This window comes from Emiliania huxleyi (assembly GCF_000372725.1).
Source record: "Emiliania huxleyi CCMP1516 unplaced genomic scaffold EMIHUscaffold_23, whole genome shotgun sequence".
Classification (NCBI taxonomy): Eukaryota; Haptophyta; order Isochrysidales; family Noelaerhabdaceae; genus Emiliania; species Emiliania huxleyi.
Window position 1 is genome coordinate 161,462 of NW_005200333.1, and position 16,837 is coordinate 178,298.

At 66.2% G+C, this 16,837-nt stretch overlaps 1 protein-coding gene across 1 annotated transcript; it reads left to right on the forward strand.

Moving 5' to 3' along the window:
• The first annotated feature begins 794 nt into the window (after positions 1-794).
• On the forward strand, positions 795-16,837 carry EMIHUDRAFT_434946 (hypothetical protein). The gene is made up of 6 exons (XM_005779458.1): positions 795-898; positions 13,536-13,602; positions 13,696-13,753; positions 13,835-14,095; positions 14,145-14,294; positions 14,481-16,837. The coding sequence occupies exons 1-6, from the start codon at positions 859-861 to the stop codon at positions 16,620-16,622; spliced, it is 2,718 nt and encodes a 905-aa protein (XP_005779515.1). The 5' UTR covers positions 795-858; the 3' UTR covers positions 16,623-16,837.

The window sequence follows — 16,837 nt, forward strand, 5'->3', positions numbered from 1 at the left end:
GCTGGATGGTACGGCTTTGGGTGTGGTGTGTGGTGTTCACTGCAGAGTGTGTTTCTTTTTCTGTTTGGCCCTCGCGGACACTCTGGCTCAGCAAAATATAGGGCTCACGGCTCACGCGCACTATACTCTTGTCTCACGACCACTGCAGCCGTCCGAGCGCTTTGGCGACCTTCTTTCTCTTCTCTTCACTCACTTGCTTGCATGCAGCCAATCATCCGGCTCAGTCAGGGTGGAGACGGGAGCTGCGGGGAGGTAGGTAGGGGGTGGGTGTGTGTGTGTGGGGGGGGGGGGGGGGGGGCTCTGCAAGGAGTGAGTCAAGCGCTGCGCGCCCACATAGCAGGCTGTTGAGTGGGCGAAGCGTGCATTAGGTTGAAGACAAAGTAACTGCTACGGCAAACATGCCTACATGGACACATCGTGCCGAGCGGCCCGAGGTCTCGCGGATCCCGGATCTGGCCAAAATTAGTCAAAAAAAAAACTGTTTCAGTCGTTTCAAAGAAGGGAAAAATACCGCCAGCAGACGCGCATCCCCGCCCTGGTCGTCCGTCGCGCTGCGCGCCAAAGACTAACCTTTGGGCACAGCGACCGGGTTGCTCGAATGTTTCGAGCCCTAGTGTTCGAGCCCTGGAAGAAAGTGAGTCGCACAGGCTACGCGCCCACCGTGGGACTGTTGTGAGGAGTATATCGTCATGCAGCTGTGCCACACCTACGACCTAGCACAAACATCGGCAAAGTCCAAAGAAGTCGGGAACTTGGACCTCTCCTCTTTTTCTTCACAGCGCAGCACCGAAGCATCTAGGCCCACGAGACGCTTGCACTCGCGCGGCTCTCTCCGCTCTCCCCTCGCCGTGTTCGGGTATGTCGTGCATCGGCATCGACGTCGGCTACGCCAACGGAGGCGCGCAGCCTCTAAACACCGCTCGGCCTCACTCGGCTCAGCCGTGAGAACGCGCGAACTCAGAATCGTCTCCGCGCGTCCACAGTTGTCGCGATCGCCCGGCGCGGCGCCATTGACATCCTTGCTTGACAATGAGGTGTCCAAACGGGCCACAGGCACAGCGTGAGCATCTCCCGGCCGCACCCTCGTCCTTCTCCGCGCATTGGGCAGCACACAGAGGCGTGAGGTGTGTGTCGTGCCACGGCGACGAAAGCGATCGGCATGCCTCCGGGTTGCGGCGGGCGCCCAATGGCGGCGACCGCCGGACGTTACAATTATAACGGTAATTCATAACATCGAAGGCTAAGCTCAATAAAAACGATGTGCCCCCCCGGCCCCCGTTGCGGCGCTGCAGGCGCTCGCTCGCTCGAGAGACGGCGGGCGGAGGAGCGGGTGGAGAGACAGGCGGAGAGGTGCGACGAGGCGCAGCGGTCAGCCTTGGCGTGAGGAGGTCCGCAGGCGGACTGCCAGGTGACTCTATTAGCGTTACGGTACCTTCGGCGCGCTTGCCGAGGTGAGCGGCACCGTCGGCCTGATCACCTCGGACGACGCTCAAGCGTCGCGTCTCAGACCTTCACGTTCATGCTCTCGGGCGTGGACTCGGGGTGCAAGGACGGTGCCGGCGACGCACACAACTCGTGCGGTCTCCACATCCACCAAGGTGGCTCGTGCAAAGAGGACGCGCTCGGCCACTTCTTCAACGCGTCGCGAAGCGACGGCTCCTTCGACCCGTGAGCGCCGATCGTCTACAAGACGACGGACGACTTCACCTTTGGCGAGTTCACCGTTCTGACGGGCCTCCCTGCGCACCAGATTGACGGAAGGACGTTCGTTGTGCACGATTTCGAGGGGAGGGGGATCGCCTGCTCGCGGATCGCAGGCCCGGCCGACGAGCAAGGCGGGCAACGCCGCCTCCAGCTGGCGGAGCCACACGAGGAGAAGAAGAAGGCCAGCCACTTCTTGGGGGTCCGACTTCATCTGCCCAATCACGACCGAGGTGATGAGCGACCCGGTGATGCCGGCGGCGGACGGCCATTCCTACGAGCGGAAGCAGATCGAGCGCTGGCTCGCGACCAAGTCGACGAGCCCGATGACGGGCGAGGCGCTCCAGCACATGCACACCTTCCCAAACCACGCGCTGCGCCGGCAGAGTTTCGAGAGTGGCAAGAGGCGCATTGAGCGGTTCGTCGCGCGTCCGCGCTGCGTCCGCGTTCTGGGCGCGGGGTGGCCGTCGTTAATAATTCTTTTCGCAACCGAACCGGTGTGTAACCGCAGCAGCGCCTTCTCCCCAGAACAGCGCACGAGCAGACGAGATACTCTCATCACTGCACGCCCCGAGGCCGAGCTCTCTCAGTCACAAACGAGTCAGAGAGTGAGTCGGGACCCGCACAGACCCAGAGAATCCCTCCAGTGTAGCACTACGCTCCCTCCCTCCCTCCCTCTCCCCCCCCTAAGGGCCCCGGTCGCCACTGCGCTGCGTCCTTTTTGCGCGCGGCTAGGCCGCCTCCGCCCTGGCCCTCTCAGCGGCCGCTGACGCGCGCCTCGCCTTGGCGGCAGCGACCGCCGCCTCAGCCGTCGTCGCTGCTTCCTCTGCCGCCGCTGCTGCTGCCTCTGCCGCCGCCGCTGCTGCCGCTGCTGCACCTGCCGCTGCTGCCGCCTGCGCCGTCGCAACGGCCGCCTCCTCCTCCGCCGCGGCCGCCTCCTCCTCTGCCGCTGTCAGAGCGTCCGCCTCGGCTTCCGCCTCCCGGCGCGCCTCCGCTGCCACCAAGGCTGCCTCCTCACCCGCCTCCGCTGTCTCCTCCTCGCTCCCCTCACTCGCCGCCTCGGCCTCCTCTCCCAACGCCTCGGCCAACCCCTCGACCGACGTCTCCGCCGTGATGCCGTACCGAATCCGCTCCTCGTGGAGCGTCTCGAGAAGCCTGATCAATCCCTCCCTGTCCAGCTTCGCGGGCTTGGCTGCGGCTGCCTCTGACGGCGCCTCGGACTCCTGCGACGGCCCAGCGCCGCCGCTCCCGCCGCCCTTCTTCTTCTTCTTCTTGCCCTTCTTGCCCTTGCCGCGCTTCTCCGCCTCGACCTCCGCCAGCAGCTCCTCGGCGTGCCGCGCCGCCTCCGCCTCCGCCACCGCCCGCTCCGCCGCCCTCTCCGCCGCCCCCGCAGCCCACGCCGCCTTCTTCGCCACCGCCTCGGCCGCTGCCACGGCCGCCGCATGCTCCTCGAGAGCGCGCACGCACTCGGCGTTGCCCCCCTCCTTGGCAATCTGCAGCGCCGTGTGTCCACTCACCGTGCGAAGCTTCGTGTCGGCGCCCGCCCGCAGCAGGCAGAGGAGAGCAGCGGGGTGTCCCATGCTGGCGGCGAACATCAGCGCGGTCTCGCCGTCATTGTCCTGCTGGTTGATCTCCGCGCCGTGCTGCAACAGCAGCTCGGCCTCCCGCTCGTGGCCTTCCTGGGCGGCGAACATCAGCGCGGTGAGGCCGACGCTGTCCTGCAGGTTGATCGAAGCGCCACGCTGCAGCAACGCCACGGCCAGCCGCTCGTGGCCGTAGAAGGCGGCGCCCATCAGCAGCGTAATGCCGCTCACACCCTTATGAGTGAAAGTCGCGTCCACCCGCCCGCCGCCGTCGAGCCACGCCAGCACCGCCTCGTCGCCTTGCATAGCCGCCTCCACGATCTCGTCGGGGACGGCGTCCTCGCCCGTTCCGCTCTCCATGCCGCTAGAAGAGGACGAGGCAGTTGGTGCCGCCGCCGCCCCCTTGCCCGAGGCGGCACTGCCGTCCGCCCCCGCGCCGCCCGCCTCGCCGATGTCCTCGGGAACAGGCCCGCTGCTGCCGCCCTCGCCGCCCGCCTCGACCGCCGCCGCGCCGCGCCTCGCCGCCGCCACCTCGCCGAGAAACGTCTTGACGGCGGCGACGCACTCAGTGTGGCCCTTCTGTTTGGCGATCTGCAGTGCCGTCTTGTCGTCCGCAGTGCGCAGCGCCATGTCTGCGCCCGCCCGCAGAAGCTGGAGCACGACGGCAGGGCGGTCGTAGCAGGCGGCGTTCGCGAGCGCAGTGTAGCCGTCGCTTTCCTGCAGGTCGAACTCTGCCCCGTGCCGTAGAAGCGAGTCGATCACGCGCTCGTGGCCTTGGGCGGCGGCGAACATCAGCGCGGTGCGGCCGAGGCTGTTCTGCAGGTTGACCTCCGCCCCGTGCCGCAGCAGCGTCTCGGCCATCTGCACGTGGCCGTGGTGGGCGGCGAACATTAGCGCGGTGGCGCTGCCGCTGGTTTGCAGGTTGGTCTCCGCGCCGCGCTGCAGCAGCGTCTCGACCACCTGCACGTAGCCTTGTTGGGCGGCGACGATCAGCGCGGTGTAGCCGCCGCTCTCCTGCAGGTTGACCTCTGCACCGTGCATCAGCAGCGTCTCGACCACCTGCACGTGGCCTTGGTGGGCGGCGGCAATCAGCGCCGCAAGGCCTTTGCTGTTTTGCGCATCCGGCTTCGCGCCCCGCTTCAGCAGAACCTCGACCAGCTGCTTGTGACCGTGATCGGCGGCGATCAGCAGGAGCGCACAGCCACTCGCACCGCGCTCGCACGTTGCATCAACCCGCCCGTCCCCGGCGAGCCACGTCTGCACCACGCTCACCTTGCCGTTCGCCGCCGCTGCTTGGATCTTTTTCGGCAGCGCGAGCGGCGCAGCCTGTGACGCCGTTGAAGCGCATCCGCGCCGGGACGCGGTCCCGGCTGAGCCAGCCTTTGTTCGGCCGGGCATGTGCCAGTTTTGGGGGCTCGGTGGGGGGAGGTGCAGGGCCCCTACTCCAGCCAAACCTACCCAGGATTAGCGTTCTCGGCTCACCTACGCTTCCACGTGAAAACAGCCTAAGCCCCTCCTGCTCGCCACCGTGATGCCGCGGCCTCGGTCCGGCTCGCCAGCGCCGTCGTCCGGGCCCACGGCCGGCACGCCGTCATATTTTCTCGTCGATTCCGCGCGCTCGGCGACCACCGCGGCGCCTCCGAAAGCGCCGTTTCGACACGCTGCAGCCGCGGGCCGCGGCACCTCAACTCAGCGCTTCTCGCGCCGCGTCAGAGGTGCTCCGATCGTGCACGCGGGTCGGTTCGGCACGTTGCGTGCGGGTTATTCCTGTATTCGCACTCGCTGCGCCTCGTATCTGCCTTCGACGGCCCGATTCCTCGTAGCCTGCGGTAAGCCTGCGGCCCCACCTGCGCCGCTGCGTGACTCTCTCGCGGCCCACCGCCCACCCGCACGCCGTTCGCCCCCCGCACAGTCGCTTGCTGGAGCCTCGCCGCACGGGCGGTCCTGCGTCTCGGCCACCTCGACTCACCGCGAGCCCGCTCCGCACCTCCCGCGCGCGTGTCTGCCGGCACGGCGTGGCGGGCAAGGCTGCGCTGCGACCGGTGATTTGTCGCGTCCTTGGCACACGCACCCCGGCCCTCCGCAGCCCGCGCTCGCACGCCGGACGCTTGGTTCTCTCCCGTCTTCCCGGCGCCGACGACCGTCTGCTCGCGAAAGATCCAGGCACACGCGTCGATCGCCCGACTCTGCTCGCTCACGTGTCTGACGCCCGCTCTGCCGCCTGCTCACTCCGGAGAGGCGAGCGCCGCCCTCTCCGCTCTCCGCAGGGCGGTGCCGCCCCCATCAACCAAGCTCCGCCGACCTAGCAGACACGCGTGTGAGCTTGCCTGTGTGTCCACTGGTGCAGCAGTGCTGACGAGCAGCCTGCAGGTCTCGGGTGAGTCTCAGTTGCAGAACATTGAATCGTGTGGCAGCCGAGTTGGCTGAGTGAAGAGTGTCTAGTAGGTAGGTAGAAAGGTGAAGAACAGCCAGGCTCGGACTGGACACCAACGCGGTATGGGTGGACACAAGACAGATGATGACGACACGCACGAGCGACACACAGACACAAACAAGCTCACAAGACACACAGCCAGCTGGCTGCCACACACCCTGAGTTGGCGTACACATAACTCAGGGCCACATCCTGAGAGAGATTTATGAGAGTCGTGATTTCTTTCACTAGTCTGTGTCACTCCAATATGACCATCTCTCTCTCTCTCCGTCTACGAGTATCGAGCTTTGTTGTGTTAATGTGTTTTGGGAATATCTCGGACAACCGGTAAAAAGAAAAGACAAAGCCGGCGCCGCGACAAGTCGAGACAAGCTCGCATAGAGAGCCCGCCTGCTTGTGCTTCGCCGTCGCCTCCTCCGTGATCGGCGTCAATCGTCGCCTTTGTGCCGCACTAGAGATGAGCGAGGCTGCAGAGCGATCGTCGGCGGACGACGAAAACACTGACCTCTCCGCTCCGCCGCCGGTGCTGAGGCTGGATATCGGAGGCGGCACCGTGGAGCTCCGTGTGCACAATGTGGGCGTGCAGTCGCCGCCTTTCGAGATCGTCCCTGACGGCTCTTCCTTCCGCATGAACGGCACGCAGTATGTGCGCGCACAGGAAGGCAGTGTTCAGCACTTGGCGGCTCGGGAGGTAATCTCGCTGAGCGCGGTTGCGTCTCTGGTGTTCAATGCACCAAAGGGGAGCTTCTCCACTACCACTGAGCTCCTCTTGCCAAACATCGGGCGCAAGGCCTTCAACAATGGCTGCAGTGGGCAGATGCAGTACTTTGCCTTGGTCGAGTACCCTGTGGGCCACGTGCAGCTGCAGCCGGTCGTGACTCTCGAGCAGCTCACCCTCGTCCTGCTGCACCCGCCGAGCAAGAGCAAGTTCGCAGGCAAAGCCGGGGGCGGCCTCAGCGCTTCGGGTGTGTCGCTGCTGGAGTCGCTGTTCACGAGCGGCAGCCTGAAGCTCTCTCTGGGCGGCGCAGCCGGCGGGGCGGCCGACGATGGCGGCTTGGCGGGGCTCGAGCCCGGCGAGGCATGGGACTGCATTGAGGCGTATGTCGACTCGCTGACCGGCGACACGCGCGGTACGATGCTCGCCAAGATGCGCGACTTCCTCGCGAGCGGCGCGGGCGGCTTCTCTGGCGGCTACTCGACGGCGTCGCTGCCGGAGCGCAAGCGGCGGCTCGCTGCCGTCTGGGATGCGATCCGGTCCGCTTGTGCGCCGGGGCAGACGCAGGAGCTCGAGTCGCTGTCGGACTCGCTCGGCCAGGTGAACTCGTCGTACGCCGACGCCGCCGACCCGTCCGCGCACCTCGTCAGCGACGACGTCATCGAGGGCTGCGTCGGATTGCTCGTCTACCACTCGCAGGTGGCGGCGGCCGTCCTGCGGCACCCCACCATGGCGTCGAAGCTCCGCGAGTCGCGCGCCGAGGCCCTCGCCCCGCTGCTGGCAGCGGCGCGCCGACAGGTGCGGCGTGCCCTCGCACCTCCCTCCCGCGCCCCGCCACTCTCTCTCGGGTCGGCCTCTCCTCTCGCTACGGTCACTCTGCAGCGACTACTCTCTCTCTCCCCTGGCCCTCGGCGTCCCCGCCCTCCCGGCGCCTCGACGCTCCGCGCTCACCTCCGCCCACCCCACCCCCTCACGCGCAGCCCACCCTGATCCTCAAGCTCCTCTTCAACCTCTCCGACCGGTCCATTCAGTCCCTCATCCCCGTCATCCTCGCGCCGATTGTGGACGCGCTCGACCTGCGCGGCGAGCGGCTCCTCTCAACGCCGGAGGAGGTCCGCGAGGCGATGAGAGAGGCGAAGCAGGTCCGCGAGGCGATGAGAGGGAGTGTACGAGCCCGTCTACGGCGAGGGCGGCGCGGTGTGCGTGTGCGTCGACGGCCGCAAGGCGTTCGAGCGCCTGATGGGCACCGACGACGAGCCGTCCCAGTACCGCAGGCTCTGCACGCCGTCCCTAGCCAAGTGCCAGCAGTACCCGAACGGCGTCAGCACGTGGGCGACCACCTTTGACGGCGTCAAGGTGGCGAGGCGGACGCACACGTCGCCGCTGGTGGCGCGCAACGCCGCGTGCCGGCTTCTCACGAACTCCACACGTCCCCTGCTCGTGCTCGCGTTGCCCAACGTCAACGACAAGAAGACGTCGGAGCTCAAGTGGCTCTACTCGAGCGAGCAGCGGCAACAGCTCCTGCTAGCGATCGAGTCGGACGTGCACCTTGAGGCGCTGCTGCAGGTGCAGGGCACCACCCACTCGACTTTGGCGAGCGTGCCGACGCCGGCTGGCTTCGACGCGACGATGCACGACGCGATCATGAAGAGCCTCAACTTGCAGGGTGGGTACCCCGTCGCCAAGCCAGACGATGAGGGGGGGATTGGTGGGGAGGCGCGCAAGCTCGTGGAGGCGGTCACGGAGCGCTTCCATGGGTACGAGTGGAACGAGGATTCGAGCCACTTTGTGGGGAAGGCGAGTGGGCAGGATTGGACACCGAGGTGGGAGGGCTCGCGCGGTGCCCCGCTCACGTGCAACAGCTGCGGCCGTTCCGTCGTCTTTGGCGACGAGAGCGAGTTGCCTGCGCTGAGGGGCAAGTGGCTGCTCTTGGAGGCCGACGTCCGCCCGCAGGATGCAACAGCGAACCCCTTCGATGACCCTCGGCACCACGCCAGGTGCACTTGCCGCTCTCTCCCCCACAGCCCCCCCCCCCCCCTCCCATCTCTGCCCCGGACCGCCACAGGTGCTACGTGTCAAAGATCCAGCCTAGCATCAAGGCTGCGCTCGCCACGGCGAAGAGCCTTGAGGCGAGACGTGCCTCAGGCAAGGGAGCGCGCGGCGACGACGACGGCGGCGGAGTGGAGGCTGTCGAGGCGCCGGCAGCTGCGCCTCCGCCGGCCGCTCTGCCTCTTGCGGACGCGCCGCTGCCCGCCGCGGCAGCACCACAGGTGTGGCGCTGTACGTATGAAGGCTGCACATACAAGTCGACGAAGCTCATCAAAACCGGGCTGATGTTTGCGCACGGCCCAATGTCCCAGCGGTGCCCTGGCTCGAACAACCCGCAGTACCGCCCCAGCGCCTTGGCGGTGGTCTCGGCGGTCGTTGTTGGCGACGCCGCCGCTGGTGGCGGCCAGGTCACGCGCGGGGAAGTGGTGGTGGCCGCCACCGGTTCGTAGCGGTGACATGCGTGTGTTTCTTGCCTGTGCCATGGTGTGCGTGCGTGCGCGCGCGTGAGTGTGTGTGTTCGTGTGCGTGTGTGGGGCGTGTGTGTGTGTGGTGTGTGTGCAGACACTGTCTCGGAGACACCGCCTACGGCGCCTTAGAGCTTACTTTAGAGTGTGCTGTTGTTGTGCTGGCTGCTTGTTCGTCAGTAGTGACTTTCCTCTGTTTGTGGCCACCTTTGTTTCGGGTGTGCGCTGGAGCTTTCAATGTAGTCGGCCGCGCACATACGACGCACGCGCGTGACATCATCCGTCGCCTGTCGCGACGAGTTGGCGACGGTCGCCGTCTCGCGATCTCTATACCTTCCTGTCTACCTCGCCCGCAGCGAGTACGACCTCGCGTGCGGGCAGGTTTGAGGACGCATGCGAGTAGAGATAGGCTCAGGCGCATGACGTACGCAGCGGGTACACCGCGCGCGTGTATGTGTATGTGTGTGTGTCCCTGTCTCTTATTTGTCTAAGGTCTGTCTCTGTTTGAGGTGGTCTCTCAGTGAGAGTCTATCTGAGGTGTCGCTCGGGTTGTTGCCTTAACTAGATAACATTCCCATATTCTTTAATAGCGGCTAGTTTGTCACAACACGTGCCGCAAGACACGGCGCTTCCAATCAAGAAAGTCATTAGCGTGGACGCATCCTCGACGCGAAGAGCCATGCAGTCACTCGAATTACTTGGACCTCTCCTGCAAGTAGAACGAAACATTCTTGGAGCTTCCCCCTACATGCAGGAACGCATCTCATCCGTGGCGACGCGCTGAGCCACCGAGCCGTACTCGGCCGCGCCGCCGCGTCGAGGCACGGGTCCCCCGCCAAGCAGCGACGCCGAAGCGTCGACCGATAGAGCGCCACGCCCAGCAGTATGGGCGTCGACCGCTCTCTCGAGCGGCCGCGTGGCAGTGCGTGGCGCGGGCGCCACGGGCGGCAAGCGTGGAGCCGCTGGAAGAGCCGGTGCGAGCCGTGGACGGCAGCCGCTCCCCACGTCGCCGAGAGAGGCTGCGGGAGAGGGCTCAGGAGGCCACCGGAGGCGCCGGGAGGCTCGGGAGGCGCTAAAAAGTGGCCCGGGCACCTCGCGCCACCCGTCTGGTGGGGCCGGGTGGGCTCAGGAATTAATCCAGGATTTTAAGGTGATCCACTACACCTGACCGAGAATTGGATGTGTCGCTATATATATTCGGTAGCAGAAAGAGCCGAAAAGGAGGCCGGCAGGCCGATTCTGGCGGCGAGACGCGAAAAACGGGTGAGGGGCCGTTTCCTCACAGCAAAGACACAATGGGATCATGGGAGTATTCATGTGTGGCGATGCAGAAACGCGCACACACTCTATCAACAGCGCACAAAGCAGTCACGGTACACAAGAGAGCGAGCAGCAAGTTCAGTGCGCTGTGGCAGCAGCGTCAGCGCGCTGGGGGCGCCACCGGGGGCGCAAGCGCCTGGCGCTCCCGTGCCTGGCGCGCGCGCTTGAGTTTCGCGCGGTGGTTCTTCATCCATCGGACCGCCTGCGCGGCAAGGGAGCGAGGGGATCAGCCTTCGATGCGGCCAGGGACGCGGTGGGAGCGCGTGTCGCCGCTGCGGTGGCGCGCGCTGCGACGGCGTGCACGCGGCGCACCGGCGCCGCGTCGCGTCGCGGCGCAGTGCTGGCGGCGTGCAGGCGGCGTGTCGGGGCGGGTGGCGGTGACGAGGTGCTGGGAGTGGCGGCGCGAGCGAGGCGGCGCGCGGTACGGAGGCGGTGGCAGCGCGGCGGCGTCGCGTCGGCGGTGGTAGCGCGGCGGAGCGGCCAAGGGGCGGGGCGGGGCGGGCGCGGGGGGCGGGGGGCGGGGGGCGGGGCGGGCTGGGGCGTGGCGCGCACAATGCTCGCATCGATTCCCATCATGTTGGGCGCCGTCAAGTGGCGGTAGTCGATCGTGCAGTTGCAGGCGGTGGGGCCGCACGGTCGTGCCTTGACTGGCCGCAGCGGCAAGTTCTTGTGGTCGACGCCGGTAGCCCGTCGTCGAGCGCAAATCTCCAGACGCTTTCGCGAGCTCTCGTAGAGAGTGTAGGCAAGCTTCAGAGTGCGCTCTTGGAAGCCGTCGAGGTCGAGGGCGAAGTTGAGATCGACGCGCGGATCGCCCCGCCTCGCTCGCGGAGCGAACTTGTGCCGGCGCGCACCGCCGCTCCGGAGCGGCGGGTCGGGCCGGCGAGTCGGCCGCAGAGGCGGCTCCCCGCCGATCGGATCGGCCGGCCGAGGGCGGACAGGAGCCTCGTTCAGGGTGGACGGGCCACGAGCCAACGGTGCGCCCCATCGCCGCGCCGCGGGGAGAGCGGCAGCGGCCGCGACCATCGCCCGACCGTCCAAAGCCTGCTAATCCACGCCGGAGGTTGGCTGGGAAAGGGTGGGTGGGAGCTGGCGAGGTACTTCCAGCCTGCTGTGGGAACTCTTTTTTTGGCATGGAGACGCAAGCCACAGGTTCAAAGCACAGTGCGAAACTTGGTTGCAACCTGGTAAAAAGAGGCTCGCAGAGGTCGCAAGTGACCTCGAGTCAAAGTGGGACGCGGCCGCGCCCTGGAGGGCGAAGGGCGGCTGACTGCGCGGAAAAAGAAAGAAAACGGACACGCCAAGGGAGGGATGAAAGGACGGCACGCCGCCACCACACAGGGATTTTAAGGAGAGGGGTGTGATGCGCTAGCCGTCACCCACCCGCCTTGGGCGTCCGCCTCTTCCTATCTCCCTTCGCAGTCTCTCGCCGATTCTCGCTGCAACCTTCATGCCACCTCGCGGTCGTCCCACTCTCGTCGTTCTCTCCTGACTGCGCGGTAAGGACTGCTGGAGTGCTGGTTGTTTTTGTTTTAGGTCGGTTGTTGGGACGCGGAGGCGTCGCGCTGCAAACACGTCGTGAAAGAGAAAAGAAAATACGCGGCGATCTAGCCGCGAGATAAGACTCAACGCCCGGCGCCGAAAAAAAATATTCACAGCTCGCGGGAATGTACGTACGTCAGAGCCACATACACTGAGAGAGAGAACACACACCCCTCTCCCTTTTCTCCCAGCAGTAAGCTAATAAAGTAAGTGCATACACTACTGAAAGAGATCCGAGCTCTCACGCCGCGCCGCCCGCGCGTAGGGCCTTTAGGGGCCTAGAGAACACGCCCTCTCCCTTTTCTCCCAGTATAAAGCTAACACTCGTGCAACATAGCTACAAACACTCGCAGCTGATGGTCGCGCGAGCCGCCCTGTCGTCCGTCGGAGAGAGAGATTTTGTTTTTTTTCGTCGGCGGAAAAAAGATGGCTCCTCCGGGCCTGCTGCGGCGGCGCGGCCGGTTGAGGTCGGGCTCGGCCCGGCCCGCAACGGCTGGCCGCCGACGAGCGCGCTCGCGCTGCTCGTCAAAATGGCGGCGGTGGCGATTGCGGCGACGGTCGTTCCAGTCGTACAGCGCTCAGGCGTCTGTCATCTGTCGTCTGTTGTCGCATTTCGCACACGCGCGCGCCGCGCGACCCGCGTCGCTCCGCGAGGGCATGAGCCTTCCGCGATTCGATCCCGCAGCCAAAAGCTGCTCGCTCGAACCGCGGCCGACTCCGCCATCGCGGCCGCAGCTGTTGAGCTCTTCAGAAGACTGGTGCCTCATATGCTGCCTCCCTGCGGATGGTACGGCGAGGTTGGCGGTCCGCTGTACTACAAGGAAGTGCTGACTCGATTCTACCTCGAATTCTTCTACCCCCACGACTCGGAACGCGGATGTGACAGGACCATCGGGTCCTTCGGCCACCAAAGTGAGATCACCCGAGAGCAGCTGAGCCTACCTCTGGCCTCGCCTCCCTCTCCTTCAGGCATTCGTGGCATCCTATATGGGTCGTCCAGAGTATCGACCTCTGGCGAGTCAGCCAGCCCCACTTTGAGGGCGCCATGGAAGTACAGCGATCGCCACCTCGCTGGCCTCTCCGCAGCAGGCCCCCCGACCGCGTCGAACTCATCGGCGCGGGCTCGGCTCGGCTACGGGACCGGCCCCAGCTTCGGCTGAGCCTGAGGGCTGACAAGCTGCCGAGCCCAAATCACTGACTGTGAGAGTCGTGATTTCTTGTTGGTTTTCTAAAATCTGTGTGCCCCTGTGATAGTACTAGCACGCGCCAGTTCGCACCTGTGTCGAGCCTGTGTGCTGTGAGAGAGAGTTCTTTTGTTTAAATTCTAAAATCTCTCTCTCGAATGTTTCGAGCCCTAGTGTTCGAGCCCTGGAAGAAAGTGAGTCGCACAGGCTACGCGCCCACCGTGGGACTGTTGTGAGGAGTATATCGTCATGCAGCTGTGCCACACCTACGACCTAGCACAAACATCGGCAAAGTCCAAAGAAGTCGGGAACTTGGAGCTCTCCTCTTTTTCTTCACAGCGCAGCACCGAAGCATCTAGGCCCACGAGACGCTTGCACTCGCGCGGCTCTCTCCGCTCTCCCCTCGCCGTGTTCGGGTATGTCGTGCATCGGCATCGACGTCGGCTACGCCAACGGAGGCGCGCAGCCTCTAAACACCGCTCGGCCTCTCCACTCGGCTCAGCCGTGAGAACGCGCGAACTCAGAATCGTCTCCGCGCGTCCACAGTTGTCGCGATCGCCCGGCGCGGCGGCATTGACATCCTTGACAATGAGGTGTCCAAACGGGCCACAGCGTGAGCATCTCCCGGCCGCACCCTCGTCCTTCTCCGCGCCCTCGTTGCGAACGCTGGCGGCACCCGCATCGCTGCTCCGCCGCCGCCCCGCAGGTGCATGGTCGGCTTCTCGGGCAGCGAGCGGAAGCTCGGCGAGGCTGCGCTCAGCGGGGTGCGCCGCGGCGGCCGCGCCGCCACCGATGCCGAGTGCCGCCGGCCCGCCGTCTGAGCGCCGCTCCGCCCGCCTCTCCAGATCACGTCCAACATGACCAACACAGTGACGGGCCTCAAGGCCATCGTGGGCAAAAAGTTCCACTCGGACGAGATCCAGTCCGAGATGCCGAAGGTAGCGTACAAGATGATCGACGTCGCGGGCAACGTCGGCATCCCCGTCCACTACCGCGGCGAGGAGACCGTCCTCACCCCGGAGCGCATCTTTGCCATGTTCCTCAAGTCGCTGCAGGGCATCGCCGAGCGCAACCAAGGCCCGTCCCCCCAGCCGCCGCCGACGGCGGTGCTGGCGGTGGAGGCTTCGCTGAGCCTGCTCGCGGCTTTGTCTGTAGGCGCCCCCGTCACCGACGTCGTGCTCGCCGTGCCCGCATACTTCACTGACGTCGAGCGGCGCGCTGTGCTCGACGCCGCCAAGGCACCACCCTCACCTCCTCCCTCACGACCGCCTCTCGCCTCCCGCCCTGCTCGCTGCTGCCTCCGGCGTTCCCCTCCTCCCTGCTGCCTCCCTCTTCCCTGCTGCCTCCCTCTTCCCTGCTGCCTCCTCCCTCCCCGCTGCCCTCGCGACTCCCGCCTCACCGCTGGCCCTCCCCGCCGCCGCCCTCCCCGCCGCCGCAATCCCCGCCGCTGGCCCCGACCGCCGCTGCCCTCTCCGCCGCTGCCCTCCCCAGGTCGTCGGCCTGAACGTGCTGCGGCTGATGAACGACTGCACCGCCGCCGCCCTCTCGTACGGCATCTACAAGACCGACTTGCCCGCCGACAAGCCGACCAACGTCGCCTTCGTCGACTGCGGCGCGAGCGACACCACCGTCTCCATCGTCGAGTTTGTCAAGGGGAAGCTCAAGGTGCTCTCCGCCGCGTGCGAGCGCCACCTGGGCGGCGAGGACTTCACGCGCGTCATCGCGGAGCACTTCAACGAGATCTGGAAGGAGAAGCACGGCATCGACGCCCACACCAACAAGAAGGCGTGGTTCCGGCTGATGGTCGCCGCGGAGAAGACGAAGAAGGTTCTCTCGTCAAACCCGCAGGCGCCGATCGCGATCGAGTGCTTCATGAACGACATCGACGTCAAGGGGATGCTCGAGCGCGACGAGTTCCTCGGCATGTGCGCGCCGCTCATGGCCAAGCTCGAGACGGTCATCCGCGACGCCTTTGCCGGCTGCGGGATCTCAAAGGAGGAGATCGCGACGGTCGAGATCGTCGGCGGCTCGTCGCGCGTGCCCGCCGTGCAAAAGGCCATCTCCGAGTTCTTTGGGCGCGAGTGCTCCAAGACGCTCAACTTTGACGAGTGCATCGCCAAGGGCTGCGCGCTGCAGGCGGCGATGCTCTCGCCCGCCTTCAAGGTTCGCGAGTTCGAGGTCAAGGACGTGACGCTCTACCCGATCGCCCTCTCGTGGTCGCCCACGGCGGCCGGCGCGCAGACGGACGCGATGGAGGTGGAGGGCGAGGCGGACGCGGCGCCGAAGGCGGGCGCCTCCTCGTCGGTCGTCTTCCAAAAGTTCAACGCGGTCCCAAACTCGAAGATGCTCACCTTCTCGCGCAAGGGCACCTTCACGCTCTCGGCGGCGTACGACGACTCGGTCTCCCTGCCGGGCGGCTTCTCGCCCTCGCTCAACGAGTTCACCATCTCGGACATCCCGCAGCGCCTGGACGCAGAGGGGAAGCCAGAGGCGTCCCGCATCAAGGCGACACCTCCGAGAAGCTTCCCGCGCGCGCGCCCATCTCGCACCTCCCCTCCCCTCCCCGGCCTCGCCTGCCCGACGCCCCGCCCGCCCGCCCGCCTGGCCGCCCGCCAGGTCAAGCTGAAGCTCGACCTGAACGGCGTGCTCTCCCTCGAGTCGGCCGTCGTCCTCGAGGAGGAGGTGGTGATCGAGGAGGCGCCGCCCGCCGAGCCCGCGCCCGCGCCCGCGCCGGAGGCGCCCGCGGGCGGGGAGGCGCCCGCGGAGGGGGCGGAGGCCGCGGACGCGGAGGCGGCGCCGGAGCCGGAGCCGGCGCCGGCGCCGGCGCCGGCCGAGGAGAAGAAGCGGTCGAAGAAGGTGAAGCGGATCCCGGTGACGGTGAGCGAGGCAAAGTCGGTGGGCATGAGCGCGCAGGAGCTGATGGAGGCGCAGGAGGAGGAGGGGAAGATGGCGATCGAGGACAAGCGCATCAAGGAGAAGGCGGACGCGATGAACCAGCTCGAGGAGACGATCTACTCGATGAGGGACAAGCTCAGCACCTCGCTCTCTGCCTTCTCGACGGAGGACGAGAAGTCGCCTCTCATGGCGCTATTGACCTCGCTCGAGGACTGGCTGTACGAGGACGGCATGGACGTGGAGAAGTCGGTCTACGACGCAAAGTACGCCGAAATCATGGACAAGTGCGGCCCGATCGAGGCGCGCGCGCGCGAGGCCGACCTGAGGCCCGACGCGATCGGCGAGCTGCGCAAGGCGCTCGCGCGCTTCTCCGAGTTTGTGGGCAGCTCCGATGAGGCGTACGCGCACATCGAGGCGGACGACAAGGCCAAGGTCGCGGCCGAGGTGGAGGCGGCGACGGCGTGGCTGTCGGAGGCGGAGGCGAAGCTGGCAGCGAGCCCCGCCACCGCAGACGCGCCCATCAAATCGGCCGAGATCACGGCCAAGGCGAGCGCGCTGGAGGGCGTGTGCAACCCCATCATGCGGAAGCCCAAGCCGGCGCCCAAGGTGGAGGCTGCACCGCCCTCGCCCGCGCCGGTAGAGGCGGAGCCGGCGCCTGCCGCCGAGGGCGACGACGCGGCGGCGGAGCCTGCGGCCGCGCCGCCGCCGCCTGCGGGGGCGGATATGGACGTCGACTAATGATCCAGACGCATTCTGGGGGCGCGGCACGGGGAGTTGCCCCGGCGCTGCGGTGGAGGCTGAGCACGCGCGGCACGTGCGTGCGCGAGCGGCGAAAGAGGCCTAGCCGGTTGCTGCTCGATCGATCAAGGTCGGAGGTGATGCGGTGGTTTCCACTAGGGGGCGTGGCTTTAATATGCATTTATGCTAGTGAGAAAAAAAATGATAGTGAAATA

Coding starts and splice junctions, on each gene's coding strand:
- EMIHUDRAFT_434946 (XM_005779458.1), top strand. CDS start 859: ATGTCGTGCATCGGCATCGACGTCGGCTACGCCAACGGAG. Junction 899..13,535: donor CGTCGGCTACGCCAACGGAG/GCGCGCAGCCTC, acceptor GCGCGTCCACAG/TTGTCGCGATCGCCCGGCGC. Junction 13,754..13,834: donor GCGAGGCTGCGCTCAGCGGG/GTGCGCCGCGGC, acceptor CCGCCTCTCCAG/ATCACGTCCAACATGACCAA.